The sequence below is a fragment of the Gambusia affinis genome, linkage group LG01, assembly GCF_019740435.1.
Source record: "Gambusia affinis linkage group LG01, SWU_Gaff_1.0, whole genome shotgun sequence".
Classification (NCBI taxonomy): domain Eukaryota; kingdom Metazoa; phylum Chordata; class Actinopteri; order Cyprinodontiformes; family Poeciliidae; genus Gambusia; species Gambusia affinis.
Window position 1 is genome coordinate 11032593 of NC_057868.1, and position 19049 is coordinate 11051641.

Genomic DNA, 19049 nt, shown 5'->3' on the forward strand with positions numbered 1-19049 from the left:
CACTATATCCCTGGAATGCCCTCTGTGTCCTTGGTGTTCTTCAGGATGTTCTTTTCAGCCTGTAGCTTCAATGGTTACAAAAAGTGAAAACTAAAGGAGCATGGGAGTTGTTTAACTGTCATGTGAGCTAAAGTAAAAGGCATTATCAGGTACAAGCATTTTTGGAAGTGATTGTGGGAAGGGAACTTGTTCTTGGGCTCCAGATGCTTGAACCAAACTCAATTTCGTAATGCTTCTGTCACCACACGGACGGACAGTAAGAGTTTTTCTATTAATTGCCCCCAGCCCCAGATATTTGTGATATTCTGATATGACAGTGACATGTGATTGTTTTCAATCTTTGCTCCGTCTGTGCCTCATAAAACATCAAGGAGATCAAGATTCTTCTGAAATGGCGCTCAAACTTTGGATCTAAGTGCCTTTGTGAGACATGGCATCCCCACTTCCTGTTTTAAAACATCTGTTTTCAGTTGCTTTTAATGAGCTGTGAGTTGATATGGTTTAATATCGTCAGTGTTCTATTTTTGAGTCTCTTAAGTGTCTGTTTCGTTTTAAATTTTTTCATTATTTTTTTTTCTTTTTTTATGTACAGCATTTAGGCAAATTGGCTGTTTTAAATGTGCTTTATAAATTGGGATTTTAAAATAGATGAAAGTAGTTGCCATTTTAGTAAAATGTCGAAAAATAAATCTAATGGTAGTGCGTCCGGTAATTTGGATTCCAGACCTATCTCATAAAAATAAAGACCAATGAATTGCGTACAATGAAAGTACGTATATTTAAAAACTTTTCGCCGGTGGAAGATTATGTTTTTATGTCATACAAGCATTCAGATTGTGTAAGAGAAGATTTCCTTATCCAATTTACACACAAAGTGCAAAAAAAAAAAAAAATACAGGATGGACATTATTTGGAACATTTGCGTCTAAACTAATTTCCAGACGCTTTGTCACTCTTTGGACCCTTTGTCATTGTTCCCATTTCAAAAGATGAAGCCGTCTGCAGCGCAAAGCGTCTTCCTTGAGCGTCGTTTCCATATGTAGAGGCGAAGAACTTTTTTTTTTGCGCAGTATTCGATGGCTCAGACAGGATTTGCATGGCCAAGGAAGCCTCGCCAAGCCAAAAGCCAAGCTCCAAGCTCACATCTGGTCACGCACATTTGTTATGCCTTTTTGTTTTTCTCCTCAAAGTCTACGAAGGCAAACTCACAGCGTCGCATGGGGCTCTCTACCAATAGCTGCTGTTTCTATCCCCGACATGCTTGCGCCCCAGAACGCGCTCCAGACACCATCCGTCACTCCGCTGATGCTGTTGCGCGAAAACGGTGGTCCAAACCTGAAATTCCTGATTGTGCTTCTTTGTGTTTTTGTTAATTTGTGTCTCATGTTAGGGGTAAGAGCAGTCCTGTGCGGTGAAGAGCGGTTTCTTAGGAGGAGTTTTCAACATTAAAGTCCTAATTGAGGGGAAATATGAGGGAAACACGAGAAAACCACAAGTCAGGGTGAACAAAGGCAGCAGATGGCTTTTTCCTCTCCGCTACATTATTTTTTTAAGTTACAGAGACAGAGAGCTGTCCGAGGAAAAATCAAAGGAGAGCATGCTTTAAAAGAAAAAAAAGCGACCTAAAAAATATACGGGTATTTTTGACATCTTAAACCTTTAGATGAGAACCACTAAAATGAAAGCAACATTGTTAATTTCACTTCAATGTGTAAAATTCAATTATGCAATACTAGACTTCTACAATTTTTGTTATGATCGCTTTCATAGCTGAAGCACAATGGCTCTACAGCCACCCGCCAGATTGGAAACAATCAGCAAAAGAAAAATGGCATCATTTATTTATTTTTAATTTTTTAAGAAAATAATAAACTTGATCATGTCACGTGTTTCTGCGTGAAGGCTCAACCCAGCAGTGGGTGTGGTTTGCAACGGAGTCTCCGCCCACAAAGAGCAGCGTCGCTGTCAATGAAGCTCAAAACTCTTGATGTGCAAAGGGCGCTGAATGCAACTGCGACCTGCAGGACACGGACAGCTGAGCAGCGCCGGCGCCACGTCTGGTATGTGTTAATATATATATGTGTCACTTTAATGCAATATTCCATTTAATCGCGTGCAAACTTTGTGTCATCATATTGCTGTTGATTTGAGTTGCTATAATTCTCCGTATAGGCATACTCACTACTGTGGTATAATATGAGGTCATTTAAGTTTTGGTACTGTCTTGTTTTTCTGAATACCGATATCGGGTTTTTATACGCTAACATCGATCATGACATGTTAAACAGCACATAGCCTATAAGCCACAGCCTGCCCATTTAATTTTACATGCACATGTTAGCACAATAATACAATCTCTGATTCTGATTCTGATTAAACAACCATTTCATTTCCTTACTTATTAAACAGAGACACTTGTCTCGGGGGTTTTCAGTGAATATCTACTATATTTCCATATTTTCCGATATTTACATTTTACACGTTTAAAACAAACAAACAAACATGCTTTTTGATGTTGACAAATCGGCTCGGTGTTGTTTCTAATTTTAACTGTTGATGTTGGTTTATAATAACCACTTGCCCTGTTTCTGTCTGCCCGCTCTTAATGAGTCTGTCTGGGTGTGACAAAGTCTGACCATAGTTATTCTCACTGCAGCACATGGATGACCGAGTCGCTGTCTGAGAAGCATCGTTTCTGAAGGGTGAGTTCAAGGACACAAAAGAGGTCACATATAAATATCCTAAGATCTATAAAAAGTTTGCTCAATATCTTTGGAAAGAAAGAAGAAAAACTTATGTTTTTTTCTTTTCATCCAGATATTAACTCACCGCGGATCTGCAACAAAATATCAAATTCTTACTTAAGTTTATTACATGTTTGTGAACGTTTAAGGAAAATCATATCTAGCTGTAAAACTCCCGTTAGACCTATTACAATATATTTTTTATTAATTTTATTTAAAAAAAGAAAAGAAAAAGCAACTAAGGTCAGAAGTAACGGAGTTTTGAGTGTGCATGAAAACTTATGAATTCGGTTTAATATGGCTCCAATTGAACAAATGTCCTTATGTCGATAAGACAAACAGCTCCAAATCATTTTAAAATAATCAGAAATATGTAACGAAAAAAACTGTTATACAAGTCCAAGGAAGGAAGGAAAGAAGGAAGGAAGGTAGGTAGGAAAGAAGGAAGGAGTGATCTTAAAACGCATGTATGAATAAAGAATATTTCTCTTTTGTGTGTCTTTTTTTTCTGCTTAATAAAACTTGTCTTGTGTGGCGTGCTTTCTTTTTTGGAGGGATTTATGTTGTGATGGAGTTAAAAGTTAAAAGCTGTTCATTTCCGTCTGTGAGAATTTTGCAGCTTCATGAAGGGTTAGGTTTTCAAAACAAATTAAATGCAATTATACTTAAATGTTGGCCTCGCGATTACACGTATTGCATATTCTCTAACACAGACTTAGATGTTGTCGTATTACTTTCTTCGTAATATATTTACATATATTTACATGAACCCAAAACAATGCATGTTGCACATAAAATAATAACCTGGACGACTGCACGCACGCGTCCCAGTTCACCCATGCAAAAGCAATTACTGCGTGGCACGCGCCTGAGGTTCGGGTCAAGGCGAGAGGAGCTGATCTGCAGCAACTCGAGAGATTTACTGCCAAACTTTCAAACAATTTTATATATAGGAGAATTTGACCGCACTTAAATCAAATTAAAATTTAATTAAATTAATTAGGGAACATATAGATGTTAGTTTATGTACTGTAATGAAACGTTTCAGGCCTACTTTAGATTCTGAAATAGTAAAGATTTCAAAAAATAATAAGTGGTTGTGCATCTAACGGCTGAATATAAGTCAGTTTTCAAAGTCTTTATGGCGCAATCAGAAACCACATGGGTCGTCGAAGAGACCTGAACTTGAGCCGAGAGCGTCCTGATTTGAATGTTCCCGCGCAGCAGCAGATGCGACCATACAATAGACGTGGGGCCCAAGCCTGAATAAACGAGTCCAATTTGAATAACAGTCGCACGTTTGACGCGTGCGAGAAATATCCCAGCTTTCCCAGGCTCATGGTGGCCGGGGGGAAAAAACCGTTGAGAGCCCCCGCCGCCCCCCACCACCACCACCTTTTTATCCAGTTCAATAGGGATTTAGCTCTTGACTGGTTCAAAGTTTGTGGGAAGCTCTTTGAGAGCAGCTGGGAAAAGACTCCAATATCAACAACACTCGATTAAACACCATGTTACAGCAGCCATCATGCTGCATCTGCACCGTATACAGCTTAATGCTTGAGTCAATATTATTCTGTTTTAGGAGACAGACTCTGACTGTCAAATATGTACAATGTGCTGTAATACGATACAATGGAGAAAAAAAAGGTATTTGGAACTTGGTGGAAGATTCTAGACTTTACTTTAAAAATCAATTGTTTGAGATTTATAATGAGAGAAAGCATGATTTTGGGTAAAGATACATAACAATATATATATATATATATATATATATATATATATATATATATATATATATATATATATATATATATATATATATATATATATATATATATATAAACCTCACCATATTTTGTAGCTGCTTGCTGTTGGTTCACAGGTACATTAAAACAAATACAGCAAAAGTAATACAAATATGAGGAAAACTGAATAAAACCCAGCATCCATATCGACACAAAATGTATGTGCAAGTTGTGCCTCTTATTTCTGATCAAATAAAATATGCACATATATTCTAAAAAATACAAAAACCTAATGCCAGGAATAGAAGCTGTATGAAAAGTTAGCTTTTATTTGATATGTTGGGAGTAATGCTGTACTGATATCTGAACCAACAGTTTAATAATATTGCTGTTGTTAAATGTTCTGTTGTACACAGAAGATTGTGCTAATGCGGCCTATTTCATTCTGTGCTACTGGTGCCTCCCTTAAAGCCATGCTAGAGGTCCATTATCGTCCACTTCCTCTGGGGAATTGTAACTACCACACCTCTCGTGGGAATCCCTCCCTCCCCTCTCCCGTTCCTTCAAAATTGCCGCGCGGTGTCTGTGACAGTTGGAGCTGCGCAACAGATGGGATAAGGAGGCACGCGCCAGGCACGAGCCTCTCCAAAACCCCGCCACCACCCTCCCCTCCAACTCCCGTCACACCCACAGGGAAAGCAGCCGCTTCCCACAGAAGCAGTTTGGGCGGAAAAAAGTCATTCAGACTAATCTGACACTCACAGAGGCAACACGAAGTGATGTTAAGGTGTTGTTTTTGGTTGCTGTTGGTTCAAATATTGACAACAATTTATCAATAATCAGCGAAAAGAGGCCAATAATACTATTCATACGTTTGCAAAACGGGTCTTATTTTGCACACATTCCATAAATTTCACTTTTTAATAGAAAGTTTCAACTCATTGAGGTCACGCGAGCAAGCTGCCTTTATTCTGATTAAAAGGAAATGTGTGTAAACCGATATATAGACTATTTTACAGGTTTTCAAAGAAAGTCGGAGTCTCCAATCGAAAATCACTTGGATGGTTTCATACATTAACGCAAATAGCAAGAAATGTTTATAGTAAAATGCTATATAACATATACAAGAGATTCATTGTATAAACGCATAAAACAGTTTATTGGTCTTTGTAGCGTTGCATCCGTGTCTCATCAACTTCTATCGGTTGGATTCTCATCCGCTTGTGGGGAGCAGATATTTTCCATAGTTACTTTTTACAACACAGAAGCTAAAAAGCTGAGAAACACCGTGAGAGGCCACATCTACTGTCCTTTTCTAAGTTTTCATATATGCGAGGCATGTGTGAAACAGTTGATAGGAATTAATAGAAGCTAAAATGATGGCGTGACCCTCAAACACCTTTACAGGTGGAGACTGCAGGTGCGTGTCAGATTACGGAGCTCTCCTGCCACCATTTGGTGAGGAAAAGTACTACAGTTACAATTACTGCAGTTACAGCACATAGCTCAAACCTGGGCACATATATAGTGAGTCCCAAAATTGGTTCATAAAAATTAAATACACTTTTATATGGTACATATTTTAAAGCAACATATCTATAAAAACATTATGGAATATTTAACATAACGTGACACTTGGTTGGGGGTTAAATTGTAACTGCAAATAGATGAAATTGAAATGCCTTAAATCAATTATTTGCTGTTTTTTACGGACCTCTGCAATGTATAGTTTTGCTTTGCTTACAATGACATACAAATATTTTACTAAAGTGAAACTTATTTGAAATTAAATGTCAGGCTTCCTTGGCTGCAGTTGGTAGAGCTGTTGCCTTGCAGAAATAAGGTCCTGGGTTCGATTCCTGGTCCGGGGTCTTTCTGCATGGAGTTTGCATGTTCTCCCTGTGCATGCGTGGGTTCTCTCCGGGTTCTCCGGCTTCCTCCCACAGTCCAAAAACATGACTGTCAGGTTAATTGGTTTCCCTAAATTCTCCTAGGTGTGAGTGTGTGTGTATGTGAATCTGTCCTGTCTGTTTCTCTGTTGCCCTGCGACAGACTGGCGACCTGTCCAGGGTGAACCCCGCCTCTCGCCCAGAACGTAGCTGGAGATAGGCACCAGCAACCCTCCTGACCCCATTAGGGACAAGGGTGATAGAAAATGGATGGATGTTAGGCTTCCTCTGTATCTCCCCTCAGCCTTTTAATGTTACCCAAGTATTGGCTGATAAATTTAACATTAAGCCACAGTGCACATCACTGATATCTATTTATTTACTTTGACAAAAACAGAATTCAAATGATGAAATAATTTGGCTAGTAAAGGTTAAATAATAAATTTACTTTTGTCACCTTAGGAAAAAAATCCATGTAGAATAGTTACATCCTCTTTGTCACTAGTTGATTTTGCAATGTAAGAATTTTTTTTTTGTTGTTTCACAGTAACATAATTGCATTTGTAACAGTTTATTACATCTGAACCCATCTATAGTCTGCCACTGCAGAGTTGGTGGTTTTCACAGTTAAACTATAATACTTTTGATATTCCAACAATGGGTTCACAACATGTTATTTTAAATTCTGGGAAAATTGTAAGGTTCTATAATTCAAATTACACTAATACTCACTTACTGAAAACAATGGAATAACATATATGCAAGTTAAATACTGCTAATGTAAATTTTATATTTCTTAGTTCAGGTCAAATCAGTAAGAGTCCTAAAGTGGCCTAAAGTAAACAAGTAAAAAAATCTTACAGGGTCAGGAGAATTATAAAGTAGTAATCTGAGAGTCTTGGGTGGAAAAATACAACGTAGAGAAAACTGAATTTGGTTAAACTATTTTATTTGAAAATAATACATTAATCAAAATGAAGAAGTGATCTGGAACAGAAAGACAGAAGCATTGTTGTTAAGCTAAATTAAATCCCGGTAACTTTTTAATACTTCAGGGAGTTGATTGCTTTTAATGATGTTATTTATTTATTTATTTTTAAATTACCCTTATTCAAACCAGTTCCACAGAAAGCCACCAGGTGGACATCTTCAATGTGGAAATCACATGTATTTAACATTCTAAAGCAAAATTTACGCTGGTGGAGCTTTTGACGCTGGACGCTTTGAAAAACACGCCAGTCTTAAATCAGCATTCAGCTAAACCCAGACACACACCCCATTGGTTAATCATTTCCTCCGTTGACCCGCCCGGGAATTACTGAACTTCCAGCAGCTTTTCAGTACTGCTCCTTTAACTTGTGAGCCGATTTTCAGCGAGCAGCAACTTGTTACAGGCTCAGCGGTCCTCCCTCTGCTGGATTATTTATCAGGCTCTCCGTCCAATGTCGCCATCTGCTCGAAGGAAAAAAAAAAAACACAATAGGACTCTTCGAGCCACATGATAGGAGACATTAAGTAGATAGAAAAAGTAAACACACAAAATATAAATAGTTTATAGGACTTAGAAGATCTTGTGCAACAGGTGCTCAGGAGAATCCTGCTTGTCAGAGCTGAAGCGGATAACTCATTCAGCAAAGCAGAGGTTAGTTCAAACAGCGTAAGATGCAGTGAGTTTTTAAATCCAGTATGTAAAGAAGATGATATCTGTTTATTTCTGGGACGGATTCCGCTGTTTATCGTCGCTTTATAGAGACCTATGGAGCAATAACCGAGCTTGTCCACAGAATTAACCCGGTGACTGACATGTTCAGAGGCTTTATGGATGCAGCGCTGCTAACCCTGTCAGCCCGGTGAACTGAGTCAGGGAGGGGGAGGGGGTCAGAGCAGGCAACCGAGGGACGGAGCCGCCTAACCCGCAGCCGGCTGCAGCCATGGTGGTGGAGGGCGACAGGACGCTGGTGGCAGCCAGGCAGGGAGACGTGCAGGCGCTCAAAACGCTCTTAGCAGCGAAGGTTCTCAGCAGCGACGTGAAGGATGTTCTGGGGGCTTCACCGGTCCACCACGCCGCCCGGGCCGGGAAGCTGACCTGCCTGCGTTTTCTGGTGGAGGAGGCAGGGCTGCAGGGTAACTGCCTGGCAAACAACGGGGCCAGTCCGGCCCATGATGCGGCAGCCACGGGCAACCTGGCCTGCTTACAGTGGCTGCTGACCCAGGGGGGGTGTCGGTCGGAGGTGAGTAACCTGAACCAGACATCTCAGTTCTGTTTATTCTGACGTGGCGTTAACTCTATGAGAGATTATCAATACTTTGGTACTACATTATGTTTATATAACAGGTCAAAATAGTAGCTCCAGAGGCACGTTGCTCTACAATCCAGTTTCATTGTTGTTGTTTTCAAACTTTTTGTAATAATTTAACAGTCATGGCCTCTATGACTAAGACGTCTGCTGGCTTTGCATGGTTGGTTGAACAATGTCATTTAACATGTTACTCTGAAGATAACATTTCCACATTTTTGTAAGAGGTAAAGAGTTAACTGATTTCAGAGGTTTCTAACAAAAACTGACCTCATAATCTAATATGTTGACTCTCCATCTACGACTTTGTGATTGCAGCTGTAAAATCAGTGTATTTGCAAATTTAATCATTTGTATAGCATTAAAATTTTTACACACTATTTAATATCCTTAAGCCAACATGTAACCAAGATTTGAAAGTACAGCTACGGAGAAACACATTATTATCAGCTTGAATTGCTATTAGTAATTATCCTGGGCACAAAGCACATATGTTAACAAACCCCTTTGACTTTCTAACTTGAACTAGAAGTCACTTAAATTGGTTTAATCCCACACCCAAATTCCAGTTTCAATAGTAAATAAGCCACAGCATAAAAATCAACCAGCGATTGCTCCTGGTTCACTGTAGTCCGCTTCAGTTCATACTGGGAATTCAAAGAATTTTTTTTTCCCACCGCACTGATTTTGAGACATGTCTAATTCAATATGAGCAATTCATCTTTATGGCTGTTGGAGCTTATCGTCGATACATCACAACAAATTTATCTTACAAAATAATTGATGCCATAGTGATTTACCACTAAAGACAGTTCAAGTGCCACTAGTGATCCTTGCACCATAGTTTGACAACCATGTATTGAGGACATTGGTTTCAAGTGTTAGGGTGCTTCTTGCTGGTTTATAGCTTACATGAGATTTTCTGTTTATTGCTACAAAAACTGCATGCCCCAACAATCTTAAACTATGCAATTTATCTGCTTCCTGTTGAGAGAGCTTATGAACAACCAGTTGTTTGTTGAATATAAAAGATTACTTCATCAGTGCTTTTTTTTCCCCTTTGTTCTTGCAAAATGTAAATAATCACTGATGAATTATGCAGTATCTGGTGGAGTACTATCATCTTACAAGATGTTTACTTTGCCACACTGACTTTTGAAGGTCACACAAACAGCCTAAGACATTAGGTTTAACATAATATATATGAACCGTTTCACTGGACAGGTGGTCATAATGTTATGTCATAATATATGACTATAGAAGTCTATGTGGGTACTATTGTCATTAGCAGAAAAACTAGTTATGCAGCCCTGAACTGTTTTAGATGCCAGGCAACTTTGACGTTTAAAATTTTCTTGGGTTTGTTGCTTAAATTGTTTTATTGTGATCAACTTGCCAGACATTGTCAAATGATAGTAAAAGTTCTTCAGCATTGTTGCAATTTTGGTCAAACACACAGAAGAGCGACTACCAGAAATGAAGGAAAAAAGACATTAGAAGAGTTTGACGGAGTCAAATTAAATAAAATCAGATTTTTTGTCTTTAATGAGGAAATGAGCATCTATTTTTTCTTTTTACAACTTAAAGTCTTTTAGGGTTTTTCTCTACAAGCTCGGTATTCTGTTCTATTCTCTGCATCCTTCCTTTCAAGCTCTGTTAGGCTGATCGGGCAGTGTTGGTAAACAGCCATTTTTAGGTTTGTTTAGAGATGTTCGACTGGATTTAAGTCTGGGCTTTGGCTGGGACATTCACAGACTGCTCCTTTAGCCACCTCTTTGTTGTCCTGGCAGTTGGATTTGGGTCAGAGTTGTGTTAGAAGATGATTGCTCACCTTACTCTGAGTTTGAGATCACTCTAGAGCACGTTTTCTTGAAGAATCCTTGCTGTGTTTGCTGATGTCGTCTAACCCTCTGTACAGACTGCTTCCATAGTTCCTGCCACAGAAAAACACCAAGCAGCACAACACTGCCATCAACATACTTCACAGCTGGTGTTGCAACTAAAGTCATATGTCTTACAGTGCTGGTAGCTGTTGTTTTTTTTAATAGGCTTTGTTTTTACATGCCCTTAAAGTTCTCTATGTCAATCTTTGTTTCCACTGATAATCATAAATTATTTCCTTCATGACGTCTATTTGTTTTGCTATTTCCATTTAGAACAAAGACAATCCACCAGACCGCTAGACTAATAACACTGTTTGCCTCTCCTCATTAGTAACACCTGAACAGAATTATACTTGACCTCAAAGAACACCATATCTGCATCCACCATAATCCGTACGCAAAATGAAATGCCACCAACTAGTGGCTTTATCACCACTAGTTGGTCGAGACGGTGTTATTCTGGTTAGAGCAGGGCCTTGTTTTCTATAAACATGCTACTTTAGCGTTCTAGCATCAGACTCGGGTGTACTTCAGTATGCTGAGGTCTGAGTGGGCACAGAATACACCAAGTACACCTGAGTATATTCAAGCCTTTAGGGCTTACTTTTAAAAAAAAGTTTAATCTTGGTCTCATCGGACCAGAAAACTTGGTTGTTCATTGTCTGACAATTTTTGAAGTACATTGTGGTGAAAATCAAATGGTTTAGAATGTACCTTTTTGGCTTCCATCTGGCCATTCTACCATGAAGGACTGATTGGTGGAGTCCATTAGCAATGGTTTAACTATGGTTCTTTGATTGCCATAAGGGATCAGCAGAGCTTCACATTAGTGATCACTCAATCGTCTCTCCTCCCTGACTTTGTTTAGCTGCCAGATCTCAAGAGGATAATGGTGGCTCCAAATTTTTTTTACATTTTTGACTAATGGAGACGACCATAGTGCTTTTCAAAGCATTTAGTGCTGCACAATCCATTAAATTTCTCGCCCAAAAGGATTGTGCAGGTAGATCTGGTCTGGTAGATCTGCAGACAATTACTTCAACTTTATTGATTGGTTTCTGTTCTGATGTGCATGGTGAGCTGTTGGAAGTTAGACGGCTGTGATCTTTTTCAAATCGTTCATTCAACCAACTCTGTTTGAAAGCTATGTCCAGATCAGTTATAGTACAAGTCTTCACATGTAGTTTATAACTACATGTGAAGTAAGGTTAGGGTTTGAATACTTTCAAGTGGCAGTGACTGTATACATCCAGGACATTAAAATACGACCATCCTTTTTTGATTGAAACTTACCTTGTTACACAGTCAGATGTTACCATGGTGATGAGATATGCAAAGGTTGATTTGCATTCTTAGTACCCCTTGTACAGCACTGGCAGTGTATAACGAGGGTCACAAAAACAGAATGTTAGCTCAGTTAGTAAACGATGGACGGGTGCTTGGAGCTACAGTGGTTAAACCCTCACATGATGAATTAAACCCCATGCTGACTCAGTTACAGCATGTGTTTCCAGTACATGCAAATTAATCCCAGTCAATAAAGAGCTCCAGCTTGGGTTTCCAAGAAGTCTTAAATATTGTGACGCCAAAAATATGAGCAAATTCTGCACTGCTTTGCATTGTTCTGAAATAAATAAGAGATCTCAAGTAACACAGAAACAGCTAAAAGTTAAGAGTCACCATTTAGTCTTGGGGTGCAATGAGATGGCTGTGTACTGAAAACACTAATATTATCTAGACAACAAGACTAGTAATCCATTCACATGTTCATCACAGGTTCTTTCTAAGCATCTTGTAGGAAACATCGCATTGAAAATTTGTCTGAAAAATTAGAAATTACTTGGAAATATGGAGCTTAATTTGGAACTGGGTATCACACTTTCTTGTACGTTTATCCCGATTGCCTCTTTTCATTCATTATTACTCATCTTTCAGAAAGATATATTTTCTGACATCTTGTGTGCCTTTAACCTACTCCTTAGCAATCTCCATTTACTATATGCGCTTACTATATTTTGGCTCTAGTTTTCTTTTTTATGTATTTATTTTTCCATTGCCCTTTACTGGGTTAGAATTATTTGATTTGAACGTCATCCTGCAGCCAGTGGAGCTCTGATCCTGATGTCACTCAGGCCTTTTGTCTATACTTTTGTCATGCAGTGGGACATTAATCCAATGGACACCAGCAAATCCTCTGAATGGCTCAGAATAAAATACGTTTTTTAGTGTGGCCTAGTCAAACTCTGCTCTTAAATCTGACTGTGATGTTGGATTGTGACATTAAACAGGCCATTCATGTTTATAAATCCTCAAATATGGCTGGACTCCTCAGTGATGTAAAACATTAATTGCTTGTAATTTAAAGAGTTGATGGCAGTTGTTGCTACCAAGGTTGACTGATTGTTATGGGACTAAAACTTTTCCACTTAGAAGCCGGTGGGTTTGGATTGTTGTTTTTAATTAATAAATTAAATTATCATTATGAAACTGCATTTTGTGTTTACCAGTAATCATGTTATTGACGACTGGTATTTAAATGTATTTGATGACCAGAAACATTTAAATGTGACAAATATGATCAGATTAGATCTGTAAGAAGAACAAATACTTTCTCAAAACCACTAGTTTTTATGCCTACCAGAAGTTTAGAGTTAATTTCCAAAGACCCAAAGTTGCTTCAGTATTTAGGGCAGTATTTACGAAGAGTCAAATATACAATATACTATGGAAGAAATTCACAAATGAGTCACAAGTGGTAGCGATGTAGAATTAGATACCAGGTTTAAATCGGATGTGGGATATTCAACGTGTCACATCAATTAAAACACAACAGTCAGAGGATGTGAATCAGCTCTGTTGGAGTGAAAAGGTTCAAAAGAGCCTCTGTTTACTGCCATGTTATAGCAATTGTGCCAAACAATGTAGAAATGCAGGGTCTGACCCATCCAAGACCAGGAAGAATTTTAATTGGAACAGGACAGAGGCTGAACCAGTTCTGCAAAGCAGCTCATAAAAAAAATCCTTTTTTATATATCTTGTTTCTCTTAATTGCACAGGCAGCTTGTTCCAGTCTTTCTAACAAATGTGCCCTGACCACCTTGATGTTACGGGCTTCCACAAACAGATTATGTTCTGAATTACAAAAAAAAAAAAAAAGAAAAGACGACTGTGAGTGTGCATGTTTTCTTCAGTTTCTCCATCTGTTTGGATTTGCAGGACAAGGACAGCTCTGGAGCCACGGTTCTCCACCTTGCGTGTCGCTTCAGTCACTACGAGATCACCGAATGGCTGCTGAAGAGCAGTGAGGTGGACCCCGGGGCCTCCACCGACACAGGAGCCCTACCTGTTCATTATGCAGCTGCCAAGGGAGATCTGGCTTCTCTCCGACTGTTACTGGGACACAGCCCAAAGTAAGACTTGTCTCTTCACAGTGTTTAAAATGCTTCCTCTTGAAGTTAACCGCTTCCTCTTGTCTGTAGTGACTTAATCTGGGCAATGTGAGGGATTTCAGAGATATTTTTAGCAGAGGTTACAAATGACTTTGTTTACAGGACTAAGCGGCCAATACCAGTGTGTGTACAACATACAGCAACCCTCCAAAGAATTACACACTTTTTACCTAAACGTGCTTTTTGAATAAAATGTGATGCTTAGCTATACACAAAAAGAAACAGACGAACTGATAAAGGATTATTTTCTATGTTCATGAAGGTAAAAAGTTAATAGCAGGAGATGAATTGGTGGCGGCGTTATCTCAGTGATGCCCTTCCTTCAGGAAGACAGAGTCCAGACCAGATGCAGCATCTATGGAAAGAAACCGAGAGAAAACAAAAAGTTAACAGTTGAAGCAACAGCAAATAATGCAAATTGGAGAGTAGCAGCAGAAGAAAGTGAGAAAAAGTGGTCATTGTGTCCCAGTAGCATTCTAAGCTTCTGGCAGCATAACTATAGAGGCAGCTCAGGATAGCCTAAGCCAGTATAACTGTTAACTTTACCAAAAAATGAAAATTTCAAGCCTAGTGTTACAAGTAGAGTTCACTAGCCAAGTTGGCTAATGTTATTTAATAATGTATATATTATGTTTTACATAAAAGGTTGTATAGGTTTGTCTATTTGACTGGTTTATTGGGGCACAAACGGTGCCTAACAGTGACGTTTTACTTGGCCGTCAGAGCTGCTTCGATGTCTTTCAGCATCTGACCAGATCTTACACTTGAAACATGAGCTGCACTGATCAGGGTGTTTCTGGCAAATACCAATTTCCTGTTTTCTTAAGCCCTCGTATGCTGATATCAACTTTGACCAGCTGCGCTTTTCTTCTTAAGGAAGAAAAACAAACTTGAGATGTTTTAACTCAGTTTGTGAGTTTGTCATATATCCATCCAGCCATTATCCAACACACTTATTAATCGGAACAAGAAACAATCACAGGAAAGCTTCCCAGTTGATTGGTGCATTCCCACTATAAGCTTCTATGTTTAAATGGAACATGCAACGTGTTCATTTTCAAACATTTATTGAAATCCAGAATATTTGATGTACAAAATTTTCTCAAGGATTTTAGCTGCCATTTAAAAACGACTATAGTTGCAATGCCTTTTTTGTTCTTTTTCTTTTTTACAGCTTTAGAAGAATAATCAGATTTATTTTATTTCTTATTCCATATATCTAGTACAATATAACAAAGCATGACCTCTTACTACAAATATAATACGCTGATGCCCTCAGAGTGAGAAGGTAAGTTGTGTCGCGTTTTGCACCTCCAATATTGTGTGGATGCACCCCAGACAGGTACATACCTGCTGAAAATTTAATGCTCCTCAGAGACATTGCAGCTCCCTGATAGCTCGGCTCCATTCAGTCCTCCCCGCCGCCTCTCCCACTGCTTGTGTTTACCATCGTCTCCACGGCGACACACAGAAGCACTAAATGGCGATAAGGGATAATGAGGGAAACAAATCCATTTGTATGGAGGAGCTGCTTTCTAGTCTCCAGCCCTGAATGTACAGTGGAGATGAAGTTTAATGTTCAGACTTCAATATGATGTGCAAACACGCATCCCTGGGTTTTAACAGTTATTGCTGTTTTATTTCTACCTGGAAGATCTTAAAGATTACATGGACTGTCTTGATTACATCATTGCATTTGTAACAAGCAGCCTAATTATAGTGTAACATAATGAGAGTGTGACTGCAGGGCATAAAAGTACATACACTCGAGGTAAACAACAACACCTTTATGGTGTTTTCTGTTTTCAGCATTTTATTTTGACTTTTGGCTCACTTTTAATCATAACAGAATATCTTAATGACAATAAAAATGCCAACAAAGACATCATTCTGCAGTTCTGACAAGAAATTTCTAGAAAATGTTTGGAGTACTGTAATTTCTATAGTTATACATGGTCCTGAAAAAGTATTTGCTCCCCACTGATTTCTTCAGTGCTGGCTTGTTTGTCACATTTTCTTGTTTCAAAGCATTGGTGTTAACTGGAAAAGAGGTTTTTTTTATATCGCTTTTGGAAGAATTGTGGTCAACTCTTTTTAGTAAAGTTACTTTAATTCAGCCACTGCTTCTGCCAAGACATCTCAGTCAGATTTATGTCCAAATTATGATAAACCATTTGTTTTGTTTTTTTCTTCTTTTTCTTATTTTCTGTCATTCAGAGGTGTAACTATTGGTGTTTCTTTGGTTCATTATCTCCTGCATAACCCAAAGTATGATTAGGTTTCATTTCATCAAACACAACAAAGAATCCTAACCACAACTACCTCTATGATTGGCTGTCATTATAATATTCTGATTCTGAAACGAAGTGTTGGTACAGCAGAAGTATTGTTCCACCGTTGTCTCTCAACATAATATTTTTCCTAAAGTCTTGGGAATAATTCCGATGCTTTATTAGGAAGTGGGAAACAATGGGTCTTTGTGGTCAGCTCTGGTTTTCACTTTGGAGATCTCCAGTGGATACAGTTGTTTCCCTGGCTCTTCTTTTTACTGATGCTAGTGACTCTTATTGACGGTAACTACACAGAAAACAGGCCGAGAAACAAGGAAGAATATGAGTTTAAAAAAATAAAAAATAAAAACTTAGATGTTTTCTGGTTTCTCATCTGTTCTTGAATGTCTTCAAATCAGGACATTATGTTTTGCTTTTTGAACTATTCTGGCCTACTCCATAGTGTCAGACAGGTTGTATTTCAGGGATTTCCTGATTCTATGGGTCCGACACATTTAGATCAATCATCATGTTTCCTCTTAAGGCTCCTGGAAAGTTACTGTAAACTAATGAATAATTAATTAATCTATTACGTGCCTAACTTTAAATCAGATCAATTCCCCCTCCCATATTAAGATACAGTTGTTATCTATTAGAATTATTGAAAAAAGAAGCATTACATGCTCAAGTTTGCAATTTGTTGTGTAAAAGGAGTACAGTACAGGATATAATTTCGGTTGGATTGTTTTATTTTACTAAATTGTAGATGAGAATTTTGTCCCAAAATCTGACATCAGTATGTCCCCAAAAATTCAATTTAACGTTCAATTAAATGTTGCACAAATATTAACTTGCAGCGGAGACCAAAGCTCGATCAGTGAGTCAAAACAAAAAGCTCAATGTGCTGTGCCTGACAAGATAGCCTCGTTACAAAAAGTGGATGAATGAATGATGGTGAAAGACTGAAAGAGAGAGAGAGAGCTAGTAAATGGGAAGCTGCAGACATCTTATGTAATCAATTAGTGCAGATTAAGATCTTTGGCCTGGAGTCGGTTCCAGCATGAAGTTTAAAAGGACATCGCTCTGTGTTGAGATAATCCAGAAAGTTAGCCATCTAAAGCTCCATCAGAAGTGGGGGCTGAGAAAACAGATTGTCTGATGGCTCTTTTTCTCTTGATTTTTCTCGAAATACAAACTTCGTTAATTGTAGATCTTCATGGAGTTGAAGAACACCCTCAACGTGAAATAGAGGATTTTAATCTCTTACATAAAAAGTAGTGAAAACAGAGTTCATAGAGAATCTGGAATTTTTTTTAATTGTGTTTCACTGTTTTGTAGGTCTGGAAAAATATGAAAGAATAAAATAAGTGTGTGAAAAATTTTTATTTTCAGAGTTTAGTCTCTTTCCCATTGACAAAAAGTTGTTCTTCCCTCTCTATGTTTTTACTTTTTTCTGTTTCCCCATTTACCATTAGAAGGTATATGTTTCTAATACTTCACTGTGTCCTGGCTTTGTTTATTTCTTCTGTGTGTCTATCCTTCCCTTTGCTTTCTCGCTTCTTTTCTTCTTTCCTAAAAAATTAGTCCATAAAAACCTGTAGTTTTTTCCTGTTGAATGTTCAGGAACTTTGTAAAGGAAAAGGTTTCAGCTCCAGCAGAGATACAGACTTAATAATAACCTCTTATTGAATATACGGTTGAAATTAAACTAATGAGAATGTGTTTTATTAGAATACATTTTCAAGATGCCATCACTGAGGTGTGAACTATATATTGTTATAAGGACTTCTCAAAGCTGTTTCTGTCTCTAGGTAGTTTATTTCATGAAGTTGGTAAGATGTTAGCTCACAGAGAGAAATGAGTAAATAAGGCAGTATTTGATTAAACCAATAGCTTTGCTGCACCTCCTGTGCTCTATAATCCTCCTAAGTTCCTGGTGCAAGTTGGATAAAAGCCCCTTTCAAACATCCATCACAACAACAGGTTTAAAATGAAAAGATGCAACGTAACATGACATTACAGCTATATAGAGACTATGTTTAGATAAAATATAACAACATCCTCATGTAAAAAAACAACAACATGATTTTAAATCAAAATAGCCACAAATTAAATAATATACACATGAGATATGTATTTTGTTAATATTTGGCATCATTCTGCATCATTTGATGTTTTTGGATCTAATCTAAAAAAAAAAAAAAAAATCTGTTGGGGAAAAAAAAAATCAAAGACAAAAAACATTTTCCTGCTTGTTCAGGTGGAGGAATTGCTGTGATGTCACCAACAGTATAGAATCAGCTGGACTTCATTAGAAAACGGTTTGCTTTGCTTACCATGTGGCATTTAATAAATTACTGGTTTAGATATTAATGTATAACAAATAAGATTGAATGCTGAATGTTTTAGCATTCAGCAACTAAAACAAGTGATTTGTCTTCACTGCTGGCTTATCAGTGGGCCTGGATGATGGTACCACGCATGGTGCTTGTGCAACAAAACTTTACTTTAAATGTGCAAATCTCTATTTATTGTCACCTGACTTGAAAAATGTCCCTGCTTTAGAAAACCTTGGCCTTTAGAAACTTTAAGAAACTTTCAAAACTGTGCGTTGAAACACTTTAAACACCAATACAACAGACACACGTGAGATGCACATGTTGCAAAAGGACATCAATTTCTCCATCAAATCTCTTCATTATTCAATAGGGGGATAAACACTGAGCTTGTCAAAAGCCTTCATTAACCAGGAGGGCCATTTGTAAGACATCA

At 38.1% G+C, this 19049-nt stretch overlaps 1 protein-coding gene across 2 annotated transcripts in view; it reads left to right on the plus strand.

The window, feature by feature from the left end:
• Positions 1-7659: 7659 nt before the first annotated feature.
• espn (espin) overlaps positions 7660-19049 on the plus strand; it is a 54269-nt gene continuing 42879 nt past the window's right edge. Inside the window, exons 1-2 of one of the 2 annotated variants that reach the window (XM_044131541.1) lie at positions 7660-8609; positions 13775-13968. In XM_044131541.1, coding sequence (XP_043987476.1) covers positions 8310-8609; positions 13775-13968 — 494 coding nt within the window. In that variant the 5' untranslated portion in view covers positions 7660-8309. The remainder of the gene's footprint in view (positions 8610-13774; positions 13969-19049) is intronic. The other variant, XM_044131548.1, reaches the window with a different exon arrangement.